Source organism: Crotalus tigris, unplaced genomic scaffold (assembly GCF_016545835.1).
Source record: "Crotalus tigris isolate CLP2741 ecotype Arizona unplaced genomic scaffold, ASM1654583v1 scf7180000024451.546054, whole genome shotgun sequence".
In the NCBI taxonomy this organism is placed as follows: Eukaryota; Metazoa; Chordata; class Lepidosauria; order Squamata; family Viperidae; genus Crotalus; species Crotalus tigris.
The window spans coordinates 91,720-111,841 of NW_024100620.1; the positions used below are offsets into that span (position 1 = coordinate 91,720).

The window sequence follows — 20,122 nt, forward strand, 5'->3', positions numbered from 1 at the left end:
TCATTACCAATCCTCCTCTTATTTTCATATTTCCCATATCAAAAGAAAAGAAAAAATGCTATTTTAATTCTAAATCATATCTTTCATTATAAAAGTCTAAAGATATCTAAGGGTCATCCATTCTTTTAACCATATTCAAACAAGTACTTAAACATATGATGCCCCCTTTAATAGGTCAAATCTTCTATTTTTTAAATCTTTGCCAAGTAGCTTTCAAAGGCCAAGGCAATTAAATCGCCCAGGAATTTTCTTTCTATTTTTATAAAAGTTGCTTGGCTTGAGGAAGACAATTTAGGTAGGGTAGTTTTGAGGGGGAATTCCACTCATTTATGTTCCTTAAGCAATTTCCACCTTCCTTCTCCCTCAATTTCTCCCTCATCTTTTGTCTCCCAAATTGTAACTTTTCCCCTGACAGCTCTATGTTCTATTCCCCTCAAATCTTCTTCCTTGTGATCAGGTGCATCTTGCAAGCTTAAAGAGTAAAGGATCTTTTACAATTTCATTGTTATGGGTAGCTCTTGCAGTACTTTATTTGTGTATGGTAGTTTATAGTTCCCTTCTTTCATCTCTTCCGTCTCTATGTCCTCTGCTTCATCTTCAGATCTCTGGTTTATTTGTTCATGCTTTGTAGTCATTGTCTGTGAACTTTCTAGTTGTAGATTTCATTTGGAGATTTGCTCATTTATATTATCTAAATTATTTTTAGTCTCATTGTGGTTTTTTTTTACATCCTCTTTGTATGCAACAATTGTGTGATGAATTAATTGTAGCATAGATTATATTTCCTTTTGAAAGGAAGATCCTGGAGATCCTCTAATATCACCAGTCTCAGTAAGAGTAAAACAAAGTTTCCTCTAGCTTTCTGGTCTTTATATGCAGCCTTTATAATCCAATAGATTTTAGAATGCAGGTCCAGTTCCAAAAGAAATATATTATAGTGATCCTTTGTCTTAGGCATCCAAAAATTGTCAGTCAAACAAAGTTATAATCCACAGTGTTCAAAGTGTTTAACCTCCCTGAAAACAGCTCAAAAGTCTCTCCCAGCCAGACGTACTCAAAGGTCAAGTTTTCCTTTCTCTTCCACTAGCTCTTGAGATTAAAAGTCCAAACTCAGTGAGTGTTTATAGTCCAAGAAGATCTGGATGATAAGTACGCCAAAATATTTTCCTTTATTGCCAGATGTTCTCCCTTAGTCTAAGAATCACCAAGCAGGCAGGAAGCTATTTATGTGCTGTACTCAGATCCACCACTAAATGTCATTCAAAATCCATTTTCCACTCTTAAAACAAAGGATTGATTTCTTATGTTTCACCTCAATGTTTTTTTTCCGAAGAGAAAATCTTAACAATTATCTCAGTTCTCAAATTTCAAAACTGTAGCTTTATGTTACTTCCACTTCAATATTGTATATTTCTGTCCCCCATAGAAATTAAAACGTCGCTTCCATTGACATTCGGGGTTTTTTAGCTTCTTGAGAGCCTTTCCCAAGAAATTCAGTTGTAAAATAGTAAAGAAAGGATCAATATTCTTACCCAGTTCCAAATATGCTGTTTACAATGTGTTAATTAGTGCTTTTCTTCTTCGATTGACAGCAGCTAATGGCTGGCCATAGGAATGTAGCCAGTCTTTCCCCTGCCAGTTTGGAGGGCTTTTTTGGATCGAACAGAAAGACTGCCGTCTCTCCATGATCAACAAGACACCCCTCATTCTTCATCGCCTCTTCGGGGTGACTTTAGCCCCTTTTTAGGGCCCCAGCAGGGCAAAATTGGGCACAGAAGGCACAATGCAAAATCAGAAGTCTCAGAATTTCTTCCTATTTTTGTTAGCTTCAATCAATTTCTATAGCCTTCCCATCGGTAGTGCCAAATTGAAGCTTTTCTGAGTTCAAAGCTCTTTTGGCTGGCTTGTTTTGTTTTCTATGTCTGATCCCATCTTATATATCTTTATAGATATCATAATATGCTTCTTGTCTCTTTTCTCCCTGTACATTTCTCTATAATTTTTTGTTAAGTTTTGTCCTGTTATTTTTGTCCTTGGCTTTGGCTTTTCTATTCTTGGCAATTCTCACTATCTGTTTGGACATCCAGTTTGTTTTCTTCTGTTTCTTAAATTTTGGCAGTCTCTTTTCACATTCATTCTTTGAATTCATTCTACAGTTCCCCTGGCTCCTTAACAATAATGTTCAAGACTTCAAAGTGATTCTTGATGTTCTCCTTGAAAATTCTGTGAATATATGCTCAAGAGCATATTGTGAGCACCAGCTGTCTTTGTTCCTCAGCTTTAGCTTGATTTGGAACTTGCACATTAGCAGTATGTGATCTGATCCACATTCAAGCCATGGGATTATCTTTTTTGTTACAACTGAGCTCTTCCGCCTCCTTCTACCAATTTGATGTCTTTGTGCTTTATCTAGTGATGTCCTTGTATGCTGGCATCATTTTAGTTATTGGACAATTGTGTTAGCTATGGAGAAGTTGGCAGTTGCTGATAAGTCATTCTCCTACATGCCTTCACTTGCCTTGGCCAGATAGTCTAATTACATTCTCCTTCTTATTTCCAACTTGGCATCCCAAGCAGTGCATCTTGCTTGCACATTCTGGCAACTTCAAATTGAACTGGATCATAAAACCTGTCAACCTTCTCTTCTTCTCCATGAATGGCTGGAGCATAAACATGGATAATTGTCATATTAAAGGGCTGCCCACAAAATGGAAGTGATGTTATTTGTTCACTAGCTATATCCTAACCCACTATTGTCTTTGTTACATTTTTTTGACTATGAAAGCCATGCCATGCTTTACTTTTTATACAGTCATACTTTGGTATTCAACTGCTTTGAAACTCATTGAATTTGGTATTCAATGCATTCTGATGAGAAAAATTTGTCCCGGTACTCATAATTTGTTTGGTACTCAACCTGCAAGTTAGAACTTGTCAGTGTCAGTTGCCTCCTGACTTGCTACCCTTTCCAGCTGAAACAAAGGTTGTGGGTTACCATTACCATCTCTCCATCATAAAACTACATCGCATTCACAAATTTTGTTCTTTGTCCCTTTTTGATCAGATTTCTGACAAATAGCTTCCCAGGTACATTTAACAAACAAATGGCCTGGCAAGTTTTTGTATTCACTAACTTTCCCTTTGCCCACAAGAACAGTAGTGACATTCTTCCAATCATCCAGTACAGATGCAGCCTTTACACATATTTGAACAAGTTGCACAATCTCTCCATAAGCAAACCAGATCAATATTTCCACTTTTTCCAAGTTTATACTATTTGCAACTGTAGCTTTACCCTTTTTCAACATTTTAACAGTCCTATGGCTTCCTTTTCAGATTTTTTTTTGGTATGCTAACATTGACAGCATTCATTTAAATGCAATTCTATCACTAATTCTCCTTCCAACATTTCCTCATTTCCACCCTATTTGAAATGATTGCATTATTTTTGTTTTTAATCATATTCTTTCTGCTGGATGCTTCTCTTTACCCAATTAAAGAACTTTTTTTTAAATTTCTCCCCTCAATTTTTTAATCATAACAGTTTTGTTTTTCTATATACCCTTTGTAACTGTCTGGAAACTGAGTCATGGCAACTAGTCTTCTTTTCTTTTGGGTTTGAAACCTTTAACTGCTTATCCAAGTAGCTTCCTCAGTCTTTGAAACTATTTCTCCTTATACACTTTTGCCAGTATATTTCTCTCATTCTGTTATTTTACAGCAATCATCCTTTCATACACACTTTAACCCACAGCCTATTTCACATAGATATGGCCTATGCTCCAATGCTCATCATGGCTATAATCAATCAATGCTTTCATTTAGTACTTTAATATAATACTGTAATGAAGAGCAGGTTACTAGCCCGAATGATACTCTTGCCATATACAACATTTTTTGCTAATGGTAAGAACAGTATCAATCAGTTTTGACCAGTATGCCACAAGCACAAGTAAAGCCCAAAGTACATGCTTGCACTATTCCTTGTAGAACAAACTGTCTCATTTGGAGCAATGTTTCTCAATTGTGGCAACTTTGGAATTCTGGGGTTGAAGTCCACATATCTTAATGTTGCCAAGATTAGTGTTGAGAAATGCTAATGTAGAGATTACTTTGCAAGCCTACCTTTCACAACTTTCAGGGATGTACAGTGGACTGGCACACAATGTGTGTGTGTGTGGATAGATGATAATAATAATAATAATAATAATAGTAGTAGTAGTAATAGTAATAATAATAACAGTAATAATAAAGTTGGAAGGGACCTTGGAGGTCATCTAGTCCAACCCCCTGCTCAGGCAGGAAAACTTATACTGTTTCAGACAAATGGCTGTCCAGTGTGGCCTTACCAAGGGATTGTAAAGTGGTATTAATACTTCATGTGATCTTGATTCTATCTCTGTGTTAATGCAGCCCAGCACTGTGTTGGCCTTTTTGGCAGCTGCAGCACACTGCTGGCTCATATTTAAGTGATTGTCCACTAGGACGCAAAGGTCCCTCTCACAGTTACTAATATTGAGCAAGGTACCCCCTATACTATACCTGTACAAAGATGATTAGAGGACTGGAGGCTAAAGCATATAAGGAACGGCTGCTGGAATTGGGTATGTCTAGTCTAATGAAGAGAAGGACGAGGGGGGACATGATAGCAGTATTCCAATATCTCAGGGGCTGCCACAAAGAAGAGGGAGTCAAGCTATTTTCCAAGGCGCCTGAAGGCAGAACAAGAAGCAACGGATGGAAACTAATCAAGGAGAAAAGCAACCTAGAACTAAGGAGAAACTTTTTTTCTCATAGAATGCCCAGAACGGAGTTCCGGCATCTTTTTTGGATGGAACCAAAAGGTAGGCAAGGCGGGTTGTATGACATGTGTGAGTTCCGGCACCTTTTTTTTTAGAAAAAAAAAGCACTGGATATAGATATAGATAGGAAGGAAGAGAGAGACAGAGCGCTCAGGTAGTAAATAATTTTCAATTCTGTCCTTTAAAAATCCAGTTTGATAGTTATTTTTGAGACAGCTCTGAGAACCAGATTAAAGATTTTAAGAAGCTGAATATCTAGACTGTATGCTTACTACTATATGTGCTTAAATCTTGTATCCATGCAAGTATGGAGCTTTACCTAAATAAGTGCAGTTCCACTTTTCACTGAATATGCAGAGGTTTAATAATATATTGTGGGCATTTTTATTTTATTTATTTATTAGGTTTTTATCTAGGCCTTTATTACTTTGTAGGTAACTCAAGGCCACAAACATGCATTATATACTTGCCTCCTCCTCTTTTTCCCCACAACAATATCCCTGCGAGATGAGTTGGGCTGAGAAATATAATGATACTAAATCTATCAAAAAGATCTGTGGATATTTGTCAATTGTGCTTTTATTTTCTAAGCTTTCTTTGTTTTGTTTCCCAGATATAACAATACGACTTCTAATGGGTATTCAAAGAGTTTGTATTCATTGATTAGAACATATTGACAAATGGTAGCCTTCTACAACTATTTTTTTTTTCTTTCTCACCTTTATTTCAAAACCATTCATTGCAATAATTGTGGGTAACATGCAAGAGCTGGTTTGTGTAAAATAACTAATTGGGTTTCTTGGTTGCAAAGATGTAATTTCTGATAAGAAAGACAAACAATTATAATTTACAATTGTTCTCACTATCAACATTTGAGAAGATGCTTATTTGGCTATTGTTTTTTTTTCCATGCTCTTCTATAGAGGAAGATAGTGATTATCATGTTAAGACCAAATTTACTATTAGATTTTCTCTGGTTCCCATTGCATGTGGCTTTAGATACTTCTTGGGCATATTTACTGCAAGAGATGACTACCGCAAATAATAAATGAATAATGTTTAAGTTCAGCATAATACAATTATCCTGCAGTGACCAGGCCATCCATATTAAAACTTAATGTACTAATCCTTCACTGATGTAATTTATCTGCTCTCCACTAGTGACATGAGCAGATAACTGATTACAGGTAGTCCTCAACTTAAAATCACAACTGAGTCCAAACTTTTTGTTGTTAAGTGAGACATTTGTTAAGTCAGCTTTTCCCCATTTTACAACCCTTCTTGCCACAATTGTTAAGTGAATCACTGCAGTTGTTAAGCTAGTAACATGGTTGTGTAAACCGAATCTGGCTTCCCCACTGACTTGCTTGTCAGAAGCTTGCCAAGCATCTGAATTTTGATCACATGACCATGGGGATGCTGCAAAGGTCGTAACTGTGAAAAATGGTCATAAGTCACCTTTTTCAGTGCCATTGTAACTTTGAACAGTCACTAAATGAAGTGTTGTAAGTCACAGACTATCTGTATGTTTACTTTAGTAAAAAAAAAACCAAGCAGTAGATGTCAATTATCAATTCTTGACAATGAACTGATTATTGTCTTATCTGATCACTGAGAGATCCGAGTCTGCATCTATTTCACCTAAGAAAATAATGTTTTTGTTATTCCATTTGTTTTTATTAGTGAAGGCTGCTTCTTGCTTTATTATTCACTAATGTTTCTGATATTTTACTACATTGAATTGTTATTTTTGCTGGCAGAAGTAGCAGCAGTAAAGCTGTTTTGGAGACAGCTCTTTTGAACTACAGTTGTATACAAGGATTTGCTGCCTATTTGTTACAAGGGGGTCTCCAGCCAATGGAGAAAGGAGAGAGGCATACATTATTAATGTAGATAAAACTGAAAAAAAAATCAGTATATTGACTCACAGAAAGCAGGCTCATAATTCTTATATATCTGTAGTATGCTGATTTTTCACATGTTCCTCCAGCTAATTCTTCTGATTATAGAGATACTAAAGATCAGTGTTGCCCCTTTTATTAATGCTTTGGATGTTGCTTGGTCTCTTTTAGGACTTTAATATAAGAAATGTAACTTAAGAAATGGTGTGCTGTGTTTGTGATAGAAACAATCTTTGTAGAGATGTAATTTATCAGTGCTGGAAGAGTGCTTTTACTTTGATGTCCAGGGGCAAAATCAAATAGATGATAATGGTATGATTCCTATTTCTGGTTATTGCTTGACATCTTGAGGACTGTCTGATGGAAAGGTGTCATATAAATTTGACAGATAAATGAAACCAATAATTTTAGCCCTTGCTCTTTTCTTTTGTTGGTTTTCTTTTGGATGATACTAGATTTTAAACATACTATAATGGTAAGTCAACTTAGGAATGGCATGTTCTTTAAATCTCAAGTGTTGGTTAATATTAAACCTTTCCTTCTGTGGGAAGTAAAGTCTTCATCCTGATTCATCCAAGCTGGGAATAAATAAGCAACATGACCACTGCTTTGGGAAGAAGGTTACAGTTTATTGAAGAGGCAGAAAGATGGTTCTTGCAGGGAAGAGCAGAGGGAAGAAGCAGCTGAGCACATGGGTAGTAGGCTTTTATACCCCCTCTAGCCTTTTGTTTGGAATAGTTTCCTGTTCCTGTGGCATGAACTTTGAGGCTATTTCTGAATGTTTTTCTAGGCCTTGATATCTGTGGTTTAATCCTATTATCATATCCTGCTTCCCTGATGATGGGGCTAATGACTCCTAGAGTTTGGGTGGGGTATGCAGATTTTAAGTCTCTTTGTCTTGACAAACTTTCTGATGGTTTTACATTTGCATTTGTATAGGGCTGGCTCCTGTTTGGGATAGAGAGATTTGGGGGCAGAGTTGGCTCCTGCTTTTAAAAATCCTTTTGAGGAAAAATATATTTTTCTGCCCTTTTAATATCTCTTTCTCTGGGGCTCTGACTTCCCACACTTCTATGTTGCTCTTTAAAAGAAGCTGCCCTGCCCTGATTTTTGTAGGTCTCTCTTTTTTAAAAAAAGAAAAATCCAATATCTTTTCTTTTCTCTCCTTTACTCTCTAGCTCTGTACTTGCCCTTGTGTCTTAAAATATAAAGGCAATTCTCCCTGTCTTGCTTTGATTTCTAAGAATAATATAAAAACTAAATCAAAATGCCTTAAGAGCTGTTGTGATATGTGCTGTCCTTTGCTTGCCAATAGCCTGGAAATGTGGAATCAAATATCTTGTGTTTCTTGTCTTCTCTAATATTTAAGGTCTCTTCAAGATCTCTCCCGGCAGACAGATATTCCTTATGGCACTGTTTTGGATTCTGCAGTCTATGAACATGTACGGGTGAAAGGGATGAATCCTTTTGAGAAGAATAACATGTATTCAAAGTTGTGGCAGATGATTAACCGAAGTAATGGATCTGAGAACAATGTGCAAGAATCCCAGATAGGCATTCATAAGGTAAAGTCCAACCTTTTTCTTGATCATTTGAAAAATTCTTAGGAATAATGAATTTATTTTGCAAAGACGTTTGCTACAAAATTGTTAGGACATGAAAAATAGTCACCTCAGAGTGATTTCAGCTTGTGGCTCATTCTACTGCACCCTAAAATTGGGATTGATTTATGTATTTGGTTATATATTTTTTTTCAAAAGAAAAGTCTAAGAAGTTTTTTTCCTTGAAAAGGGTAAGCCAGTTGTTCACCACTTTTTTTTTAACATCTTTGTGTAATTTAGTTCTCCAAGTAGACAGGGGGTAGCTATTCACAGGTAAGAACTTCGCTTTTTGGCTAGAACATTGTTTCTCAACTTGAGCTACTTGTTAACATGTAGCTGTTAATATGGTTGGCTGGGGAATTCTGGGATTTGAAATCCACACATCTTAAACTTGCTGAGGCTGAGAAACCCTGCCTTAAGATGACAGGTTTCACTTATTCATTAAGGGAAGCAAGATTAGCCCCTTGTGATTTGTATTACAGCTTTAGGGCTACCAATTACACTAAAAATATGGAAGCCACATTCACTAGTCTTGCCGATTTTCTTTTTTTGATTATAGTAGAGATCAAGACCTTAGTAATGCCAAATAGCAAGTGAGAAAGAAAGAAAGAAAGAAAGAAAGAAAGAAAGAAAGAAAGAAAGAAAGAAAGAAAGAAAGAAAGAAAGAAAGAAAGATTGAAGTCATGAATTTTCCATTGTGCTTCAGAGTTTTACAGAGTTAGTCGCAATTAGTCAAAGGATAAAGAGTTTCTTAAATAAGAATAGTTCACCATTGAGCCAACTTGCTTAAAGAGATGAGGGACTCTTTTCCTTTGCGTTGGAGCTGGAGTAGGATGAAGAGGAGGAGGAGCAGGAAAAGGAAGAGGAATTTAGTAAAAGATACACTTTTCTGATAAAAAAATAGGTTGATCTGCTTTATGTTTTTAAAAAGCTGGCATGCTTCTGTTGAAAGAAAAATCAGGTCCAGTTCCTAGCTGGGAGTAAGACACTGGAAATAAAATGAAATAAGATGCTGGAAATAAAATGGAGACCAAGATGCTAGAAATAAAATGGAGGCTGCTTAGGAAAAAGGGTTCTTGTTTATTGATGAGCAGAACCAGCAACAGCATGCAGTTTTGGGACAGCTGACAAAATAGCTGAGTCAGTGGATGGATCTTTATAGGGTTCTTAGACTTTGCAGTGGAAATGTTTCTGGGCTGTGCAATGAGGTGGGCTTTTGTGTCTTTTGCTAGTCTGAAGAGGGTGTTGGGTTAATCCTATTATGTCCTAAATAAAGATCATGTCCTGTTCTTAAATTTGGGTGGGGGAATGTAAATTCCTAATCCCATCAGCTGTATGGGCTGAAGGCATTTTGTTTATGAATAGATTGGCCCAGTCTTTCGTAATAGGTACAAAATATCCATCTCTCAAGACTTGAGGCTTCTACTTGAGGCTAATAAGAAAGATTGGGGCTGCTTTCTGCCTTTGTTAAGATTTTTCTCCATTTCTCCTTTGAGAAATATAATATTCTGCCTCTTTTAAGATTAAGAATAAAGAATATTTTAATCTGGGGGGGGGCTTCCTACACTTCAAAGAATCTGAAAGTCTGGTTCTCCACAGGTTCATGCTTGTTAAATAACTGATTTTATAGGTATGTCTATTTGTAAAAACGGAGCCCAACCAATTGTTTATCCCCAATATTCCCGGGCATAATTATGAATAAAAGAAATAAAACATGATCACCGGGAGGGTTAAAGTAAGAATACTTTACTAAAAATATACTATACTTAAAAGGTGGTTTAAGTAGATTCAAGTAGTGTCTGCGCACGGCTCTTAGACATAACGTTATAGACACATCTTGGTTATTGGCTGGCCAATCAGGGCCAGTGACGCGGTCTAAGAGCCGTGCGCAGACGCTACTTGAACCTACTTAAACCACCTTTATTGAAATGGCCTTTTAGCCCTGACGATGTTGGGGAGTTTCCCCCAGCGAAAGCTTGGCAACTTTTAAGTATAGTATATTTTTAGTAAAGTTTTCTTACTTTAACCCTCCCGGTGATCGTGTTTTATTTCTTTTATTCATATATATATGAATATATTTTCCCCAGTGAATAGACAGAATCACAATGTGTTTAAATAATACCTCAGTACATTTAACTTGGTATACAAAATATTTAAAGTAGGAAAACCGTAAATTACTGTCAAGTGAAATAAAGCTTTTGGATTTCACAATAAAAGAAGGTCTATTTTGCAAACCAGGATGTTAATATTCAGGCTACAGCTCAGCAGTAACTGAAATGCAGAAATAATGGTTCTTCAACTCTTTCTCTTTTTTTCCCTAATTCTTACTGGGATAAAGAATGACTTTCTATATTTTGCTGACAAATAACCTTTTAACTATGATAGTTAAATTCCTTGCACTGAAAAGAATTTCTAGTGCTAATGATACCACAATGCTTTTCTGAGTCACATACTAAAGTGAAATAGATTGGAAATCTTTCCTTTTATATACAATCAAGGTTGACCCTAGGAACCACACTGGTGCCATTTTTTAAGCAATATTATGGAAGAAGGTGTGAAGGCCTTCTTCCAAGCTGTTTTTCAACATCCCAGTCCAGCCCATAGCCCAGAATTTTCAACTGTCCCTGCTTAGTTTCCAAGATCACCAGGAAATCACAGGATTGTAGACCAGATTGGGAAGTGAAAATCACAAACTTTCCAGTAGATAGCAATAGCAAGTTATTTTTTACTGTTATCACTATAATGGACATGTTCATGTAGTCTCCTTTAATCAAGCTCGGTGAATGTGCAAGTCTAAGAATTCTATGTATAGTATGGAATCATGATATCTATGAATAATGCATCTACGTGTATTTACACATGTAGTATGAGTGTAGTATTATTATTTATTCCTCTTATCTTCTTTACTTCCCCCTTTTATTGGTATTATTATAATGATTATCATTAGTCTGTTGCTTTGGGAGCTTCTGCACTGGAGACAAATTTCTCTAATCATACTTGGCCAAATAAATATTCAATTCACTTCAGTTCAATATAATACATCATGAACTGGAAAATTATGCCCTAACCTTTAATCTAATACTATCAACATAGATTATGTGCCAGAAGGGTGGGTCTAACTAGCATACTTGCTAAATTTACCTAGTTGCTAATTATCTATATAGCAATGAACAATTATGAACAATGATTGTTAAGATTCTGTCAATAGTTATCTCAAAGATGCTTTTTCACGAGGCAACTGAATCTCCATAGACATTCTGTCAATAGCCATAATCCCCATTTTTTTTCTCTGAAGGTGAAAAACTGATTCCTTATACTACTAAGTACAGTTACAGAGGAGAAATCCATAGAGTCCCAGATGCCTCGGCTTGGAAGTCATGGAATATTAGAGGCCCAATCCAGTGCCCTTGCTCCTGCCTCTATTGCTCTACCCTTTGCTGTCTGCCAAGTGCTGTCCATGGGGAATCATTGGCTGGCACTTATTTATTTTTAATTGAAGCATCCCTATGACACTCAAGCACTTTTCAAAATACAAAATTGGAACAGTCAGCCCAGTTTTATCTAGATGTTAAGATTTTCTTTTTCACACTCATGGGCTACTGTATAACTGTACAGTAGCACCTTTTCACTTGATTAAAGCAGGTAATGGGTTTAAAGGATGGAATGGAGTAACACAATTTTCCAAGCCAAGCTACCACTTCAAATTGGATCACTGCAGAGGTTTGAGTTGAGATAACATCTTAAGATGGAACAGAGGCACTTCCTACAGTATAGGTCAAATATATACATTAAATGTAGTATCATTTATAACAATTAACTAATCCAATGCTGTAATAAAGATTAGTAGTGTAAATGGAAGCCTGATTGAACTGTTCTCTGTGCATGAACGATATAAAACCTTATCTTATTAAACAGCTCTATATCTAAGGACCATCTTGCATTTTTCATTGTACACCTAACTGTGAGGTGAGCAATAAGAGCAAAAGAAGAGTGGTTCCTAGAGAACTGAGAGTAGAAATCAGTCCAACCGTTTTTAATCCAGTTAATCAATCTGACATTTTGTTTTTGATTGCAATATTCATTTATGAGGCATCTTCAATATATTTGCAATATATTTTTAAAAGCCTAGATGAAAAATGACTTATTTTATTAAACAGATAGAGACTGCAAATAAAATATATGAAACTGGGTTAGGGTTCATTTCATAATTATTTATCCTTGTCCATGTTGATTTTTTATTAATAAGAATAATTGAGCAACTTAGACTGGGATAAGTACATAAGATTACTTTGGTTTCTCTGTGACTATACCTGAGCCAGATATATCAATGAAATTTTGATAACACAGATAAGGAACAATCCTAATCTCCTGTCAAGTTTCCACCACCCAATTTTAGCATTACACAACTTGTCAACAAATGAAGAGTGTCTTAGCAAAACTGATGCCTAATAGCAATGAAGTTCAATATCTATCAGCCAGCTAGAAAGAACAGCCAAGTGAGATTTCTTAAAAGAAATAAATAAAGGCAGGAGCATTGACATTGTTTTTGTGAATACAGAAACCTAGAATATTTTTATAGAAACATATTTTTAAAATAATAAAGTATCCTTAGTATGCAGGGTTTACAATCTAAACCAGGGGTATCAAACTGCCGGCCCACAGGTCGGTTACATCATGTGGAGGCCACACTCATCCCAACTCTGGCAATGCAAAAAAACTCATGATACGTTGCGACATGTCACGTGATGCAGCGAATTTGACACCCATGATCTAAACCATGCTATCCTATTTCCCAGGGACTTATCTTTGGAAATTCACACATATAGCAACCATGACAGAAGTAAAATATGTTTGCATCTTATTTTACCTATCTGCTTTCAAGTATTTGTTGCTGTTGGGCCCAAGCAACCAGGAATGACACATGAAATTACTTCTGAGCAGGTCTTGGTTTTTGTTTGCCTACAGATAGAATCCTGCCAGACTAAAGCAACTATTTGCATAACTATTAGATATACTCTGTGTATTGCTAGGGAGAAATCTGCCTTCACTCTTTTCCTGTCTAGTAGACATTCCAAAACTCCATTGTCACTTTGTCTTCAGGGAAAAAAACTCTCCCTCTGCAACTCTAGACTACATTCTACCATAGTTGTAGTAGGTGTAGTGGAAAGGGGACATCTCATACTATGGTTAAGACCAAGTGGTCTTTCTAGTTTCCTTTTTCAAGACTTACCTGATATGATCATCATGAAATGCTGGCATGCAGTCAGAATGGCTATATACCAAAGGTGCATGGAACACCGTTACCTTCCCACCGAAGTGGTACCTATTAATCTACTTGCATTGTCATGCTTTCAAACTGCTAGGTGGGCAGGAGCTGAGGCAGGAACAGGAGTTCATCCACTGCATGGTGTTCAAGTCTTGAACCTGGGCTGTTAGTCTTCCAGCTGACAAGCTCAGCATCTTTAACCGCTGAGCCATTGCAATTAATCAGTATTCAACTAGGGCAGGGGTATCAAACTGCCAACCCGCAGACCGGATGCATCATGTGGAAGCCACGCCCACCCAATTGCCGGCAATGGCAAAACAGTCCCGATACGTCACATGATGTCACATGACATCACGAGTTTGACATGTCTGAACTAGGGGGACAATGTGTATATGTGTTATTTTTTTTCCTTTTTTTAATGCACTTTTTAAATGTCTTCTTTGTTTTTTGTTCATTTGTTTGTTTGTTAAAAATAAATTTTGGTTTTGTATTTTAACTTTTTTTAAAATAAAATAAAAATAGAACCCAAAAAATATGAAAGAAAACATATATATCAATGTAAAAGAAAACATATATATTAAAGAAAAAGAATACAGCTACCTGGAAGACAGAACCCCCCAAAACAAAACAAAAGCCCAAAGGGATCAACCACCATTTTAATTCAAGACCTGAAAGAACAACCAAGCTTTTAATAATTTGAAGAAAGTCAAAAAGGTGGGAGCAGTAGGGATCTCTAGAGGGACATCATTCCAGAGGCCGGGAGCCATCACTGAGAAGGGAAGCTTCCAAGATCACATTGCTTAATCAACATGACCTGAAAAATGCCCTCTTATGGGTTCTTTTTTTCTCTTTTCACATTTGCATTAGGACTATTTTATTGTAAGCCCTTACTTTAAACTTGTGCCATGCAGAAATATTCTTCTAAATTATTTCTACCAGTAGTCTTTCAATATGATGAAAGAGCACTTGTTTTCAGAATTTATTTCAAAGGAAAAAAGAAGTTACTATGATGGCATAAGTGGTATTCTTGCTCTTATTTAGATACAAGCAGTAGGAGGGTTCACTGTAAAATTTCTCCAGCAATCTGCTGGCTCCCTGGCTCCTCCTGTTTCATTTTTATTCCAAAGGAAAACCTCATGGCTTGAGAGTGACAGAAAGATACAGTAAGTAACATAAAGGTACACCACCATCAGTCACCTTTTACAACTAGAGTGTCCTAGAAAAATGTCATTGAAATTGTCAATGTGGATATAAGATAGACAAGCAGAAAGCTTGGGAAAAGAAAAAAACATTGTGAAAAATTACAAGGTAATTCAGTAAAGAATTATCTTGAATAATGTTTAGGAAGATGTTATTTAAATATTAAACAATATTAAACAACAGACAATTTCTGTAATTGCAGCTTCAAGGAATTAAAGGCTCACTGTTGTTTTGCTTCTGGTAGTTGATTTTATTGAAATATGAGCACTTCCTGCTTATGCCACTTTTTTTTCTCTCTCACTCTGCAAGAAAATGTGCTGAACCTGCCAAGGAGCAAAAATTGCAGTGAAAATAGAGGGCTTTTGTGGGTTGGTAAAAGTATACAAATCTTCCAACATATAACCAGTAGATTGATAGGGATATAGGTGAGAGGAGGAGGAGGAGGAAGAAATTGAATCAAATACATAATAAGCATAATATGCTTCTTTAAGACGATACCCTCCCAAGTTGCTCAAGTGAGGAATTTTTATTTGAAAGTTAAAAGTTACAGAAGAGTAAAAAAGATACAAAAAGAAAAATAGGAAAGAGAGAAAGGTAGAAGACGTGTACAACAGAATGAAAAAAGAAAAAAGTTAAAAGAAATATTTAAAGAAGTGACTTCCAACGTTCTTTGCAACAGTTACATCAGACATGTCAAACACAAAGCCCAGGGGCCAGATGCAGCCCACAAAGTGGTTTCATGTGGCCCACGAAGCCATCCTGGAAACAGTGAGGGAATGGCCCCCACTTCCTTGGCCCTGGCCCAGGCCAGCCGGGAGCCAATGTACAATTTTGTGGTGGCCATCTATGTTGAAACGCATTCAGTCTTAGCTCCATAAGGCTGTCTTGAAAAAGCGAGGAACCAGCCCCTGCTGTGTCGCTCCCCCCCCCCGGGTACATGCTGGGGAGATGTCACCTTTTGTGAGGAATGAAGAAATGCACCATCGCCTAGAAGTAGCCAGCAAATGGCCCTCACCTACTTCACATATCCGGCTTGATGAGCTCTGGTGGAGGGGTTTCAGCAGGCAGTGAGGCTCTTCCAGTGGACCATGCCTTGGCACTTGCCCCGGTTCCACCCCCTTCTGCCTGAGACCCTCAGATCTGTCCCACTCCTGCCCAGGCCCCACAGGCACCTTTGACATGAACGATGTAGAGCTGGCCATGCCTACCCAATAGGCCACACCCACTCTGCCCACACCCATCCAGTAGGTCACACCCACCCTGGCCACACACACCCGCCCCCCTCGAGGCCAACCGCAATGCTGATGCGGCCCTCAATGAAATTGAATTTGGCACCCCTGAGTTACATGAATCATCTTCTGTGAGCCTTTTCTAGTTGGCTATCCATAAATCCTCATAAGAAAAATTCTGATTTCAACTGAATATTAATTTTTAATGTTCCCTGCATCATTATAGATATATGTACCCAGCATTTTTCACTTTTTCATACTTTTCACATTTCCAACAACAATTATAGGTACTGTTATATATCTTAAATAATGTCTCTGGAGACATATACATTGTTCTACAAAAATTATTTCTTAAATTATAAGGCAATGTGTATTTCAGATCTTTTAACATTCTTTCACATTGAGACAATCTATATGTTGTAACCAAAATACTTAGCCCATGAAATCTTTAATCTGTTCTTCTTATGTTTCACACTTCAGCTTTTTATCATGCACTCTTTAGCTTGTTCATCTTTCATTTTAAATCTCTACAATAATATATACATGTTAGCAATCATATGCTCATCATGTGTACATAACTTCCTTTCAAATTCTATTACATGTTATTCTGTACCTGGTAGCTTTTTATCCATGTTAAACTCTCCCTTAGTTGAGCATATGAAAACCACTTAAAAATAAATCCTTTTGTTCTCTTGATTTCATCTTTAAGTTCTTCATTTTCCTGCATTAACAAATCTTGATCTATTAACCATTTTTTTCTTGCCTGCTGTTTCTTTTCTATAAAACACTTTGTGTGCTGAGGCCAAATGTATTTACAAACACAGCTTGGGCTCATACAGTATCTAGTCCATATCTGTAAAATGATACTCCTAATTATTTTTGAATTTTACATTAACTTTAACTTCATTATACCATTAAAAAACATTCATTCCAAATCTCGGTTTGTATTCTTCTAATTCTAACATTCTCTTATTTTTAGCAACATCTATTTCTTCATCAAAACCAAACAGCAGGAAACAAAATACAATTTAAAATCAGGCAATCAGCTTCGTGATAACTCTAGATGGAGTTATACTTAAATTACTGGAAATAGAAATAGCCACATAAAATGTGTAACCCTCTTATATTGTGCAGCTTCTTCTAGTGAACATCTGGAGTGTACATCTCATTGGTATGATGCTATTTGTTTCTGGATTAACATATTATGTATTCTCAGCTATTTTGATTTAGGACCAAGGTCCAAGTCAATGTGAGCTGTTCATGAAAGTACAGGTTTTTTAAAAAAAATCTGACAGTGTTATGACACTTGTAACTTTAAGAGGAATTCAGCAGTGGAAGCAGTTGAGTAGCGAAGTAGCAGGGTCATCTTCACTGAATGTTGTCAAATAAAGGTTGTAAAGGCATTTGATGGAAATGCTTTAATAGAACTCCACTGAGCAGGAGGTTGGATCAGCGACTAACATGTCCCCTTTTAACTCTATTATTCTGCACAAATGCATTTAATGTTCCTTTATATACATAATTTTAAATTGCTTCTAATAAAGAGAAATGTTGACTATAATTTTCTTTGAACTGATCTTCCCCTGCTTTCTATTCTAACCATATTAGTTAACTTAATCTTGAAAGCGATGCTCAATATCCTGATGAGAAATACTTTATTTTATTTATCTATAATAAAATGTTAGAAACAAAGTACTTTAGTAGATGTTTTGATGCCACTCACTGGCCTTTTAGCTTGATTGTTACTGTAGCTTTTCAACTCTATGAACTTTCTTCTTACTATTTCAATCTTTTATATCATTATTGTCATTTAATCATATTAGCTGTACATGTCAGTGAGGCTTGATCACAATAGATGTAGTACTATAATATTTTCAATATAATTCCATAGATCACCTCTATCAATGGGATTAAATAGCATGAAAGTCAGTGAAGTCAAGAATATAAAGACAAAAAAGATATAGATTAAAAAGTAAGGTAATATATGTTTTGAAAATGACTTGAATGATGTGCATTGTAATATAGGGGTATACCATTTTGAAGGAGCCATATCTTTTTTCAAGCTTCTGCATAAGGCTGAAACAAATTGTGGCTGCAATGAGTTATATTAAAGATGTAGCTGATTTAATGAGCCATTAGACTCATTAAATTAATTGTATGTTTGTAATTATGAAATAAGTTGACTGCATAAAGGAGTTCAGTGCTTATGCTTATATGTTCTAAAGCACCTTTTCCAAATCATTTTCAAAGTATGTACTGAAATCTCTTTGTTTGTGCTATAGTGTGGCTGTTAAACTAAGACCACAAGACTAATATGGAAGTTTAGTGAGTGACTTTGGACCAACCAAAGTCTTTCTCAGGCCAACAGCTAAAAAGATTATTGTTATGGAAGAAGATTGGCATATCAACCAAACTATAGGTAGACCTTAATTTAGGACCACCATTGGGACCAGAGCATTTAGTGTCACACTTACCACATCACGTGACGTGTCGTATTGCAACTCTTTTTGCATTGCCGGCAATGGGGTGGGCGTGGCTTCAGTATGATGAAACTGGCCCACAGGCTGGCAGTTTGACACCCCTGATTTAGGACAAAGTGATATGGTCATTGCCAGTGTGTAAGAATTTATGAACTAGAATAGTCATAGCACGAACCAACCAATAGGAACTGTTTTTTAACACAGGATTTGATGAGAGAGTCATGTGAGCCAGCCTAGGTCTGGGCATGGTTTAGTCTCTCTCTCTGTGTTCTGATCTCCATGGTTAGCTGTTGTTGTTTTTCTACCACGTTGCCAAGAACTGCATGGAAACTGTATATATGTATACATTTTAATATTGTGAAGATAAAGAAGCTTTCTATACTATGCCTCCTAATCAGTTTTTTGTACGTGTGCTTAATTTTGGGGCTTATTTTGCACTGGGTGAGCTCTAAACTCTAAAATTGAGTCATTATACTCAATTCTGTAAAAAAAAAAATTGAATCACACAGACGTTAACTGAATCTGCATTCCCCAAACTTTGTTTGTTGGAAGTCCCCTGAGAAGTTGTAAATGACAACCATGTTACCCTAGGACGGGTAGGCAACCTTGGCTCTTTTATGACTCGTGGACTTCAACTCCCAGGCTCAGGAATTCTGGGAGTTGAAGTCCACGAGTCATAAAAGAGCCAAGGATGCCTACCCCTGCCCTAGGAGATTGCAACCATCATAAATACATGCCAGTTGTCAAGCTCCCAGATTTTAAGAGGTCCTTGGTACTATCTAAGCTTGGTTGTTTTCTGGTAGATGTTTCATTGCCCAAACTAGCTAACATAATCTGATGTTGTGATGTATGATGTCACCTAGTTTGGGTAATGAAACAGCTGCAAGAAAACAACCAAGCTCATAAAGCACAAAGGATGTTCTTCTCTATCGGTACCCAAATTTCAATCGTATGATTATGAGGATGCTGCAATGGTTGTAAGTGTAAAGGTCACTCTTTCAGTGCTGTCAGAAGTTGTAATGGTAGTTATAGTAAATGAACTACTTACATTCCAAAACAGTAAGCAAAATTACCATGTATATTAGGACATGCCAAAGCTGCAGAACTTGTCTAATACTGCCATTGCAAATTTGAAATGCACTATTCTTGTTCCCTAAATAGTGCTCATTTCCCAAAAAAGGGACATTTTCTGGGCTATGTGATACATACTAATTTAATGAGCATGCAATTGTATATGAGGATGGCTGAGGTGTTGGTAACATTGTCTCTTCCATGAACTTGCTGAAAAAAGGTACTACTCAGTTAAAGCTGTTAGGCAAGTGGCATGATCACAATGCCTTCTAGGAACTCAGACAGATTGCAAAGGTTATGCAAAGGAGTTCAAGACTAGCTCTTTAAAAACATAAGAGGATGCTGTGCACACATTCCCGTTTAAATCTAATGGATTGCAGAGATTCTCAGACTTTTTTTATAAAGTCTCTGTGTTAGTAAGAAAAGGCCAAGTAAGATGCCCAATGGAATGCTATTGTATTTTATTTTTTTATTTTTATTTTTGGGTATCTGTGCATGTTTGTTATGCTATTAAAAGATGTAGTTTTCTTCTGCATTGTGATTTTTTTTGGAGGAATATTTCTTTTTCTTTC

The 20,122-nt window shown here is 36.5% G+C and overlaps 1 protein-coding gene across 1 annotated transcript in view; it reads left to right on the forward strand.

Moving 5' to 3' along the window:
• GRID2 (glutamate ionotropic receptor delta type subunit 2) overlaps positions 1 to 20,122 on the forward strand; it is a gene marked incomplete at its 5' end in the record, with an annotated part of 242,365 nt that overhangs the window by 83,393 nt on the left and 138,850 nt on the right. Inside the window, one exon of the mRNA XM_039332164.1 lies at positions 8,073 to 8,268. Coding sequence (XP_039188098.1) covers positions 8,073 to 8,268 — 196 coding nt within the window. The remainder of the gene's footprint in view (positions 1 to 8,072; positions 8,269 to 20,122) is intronic.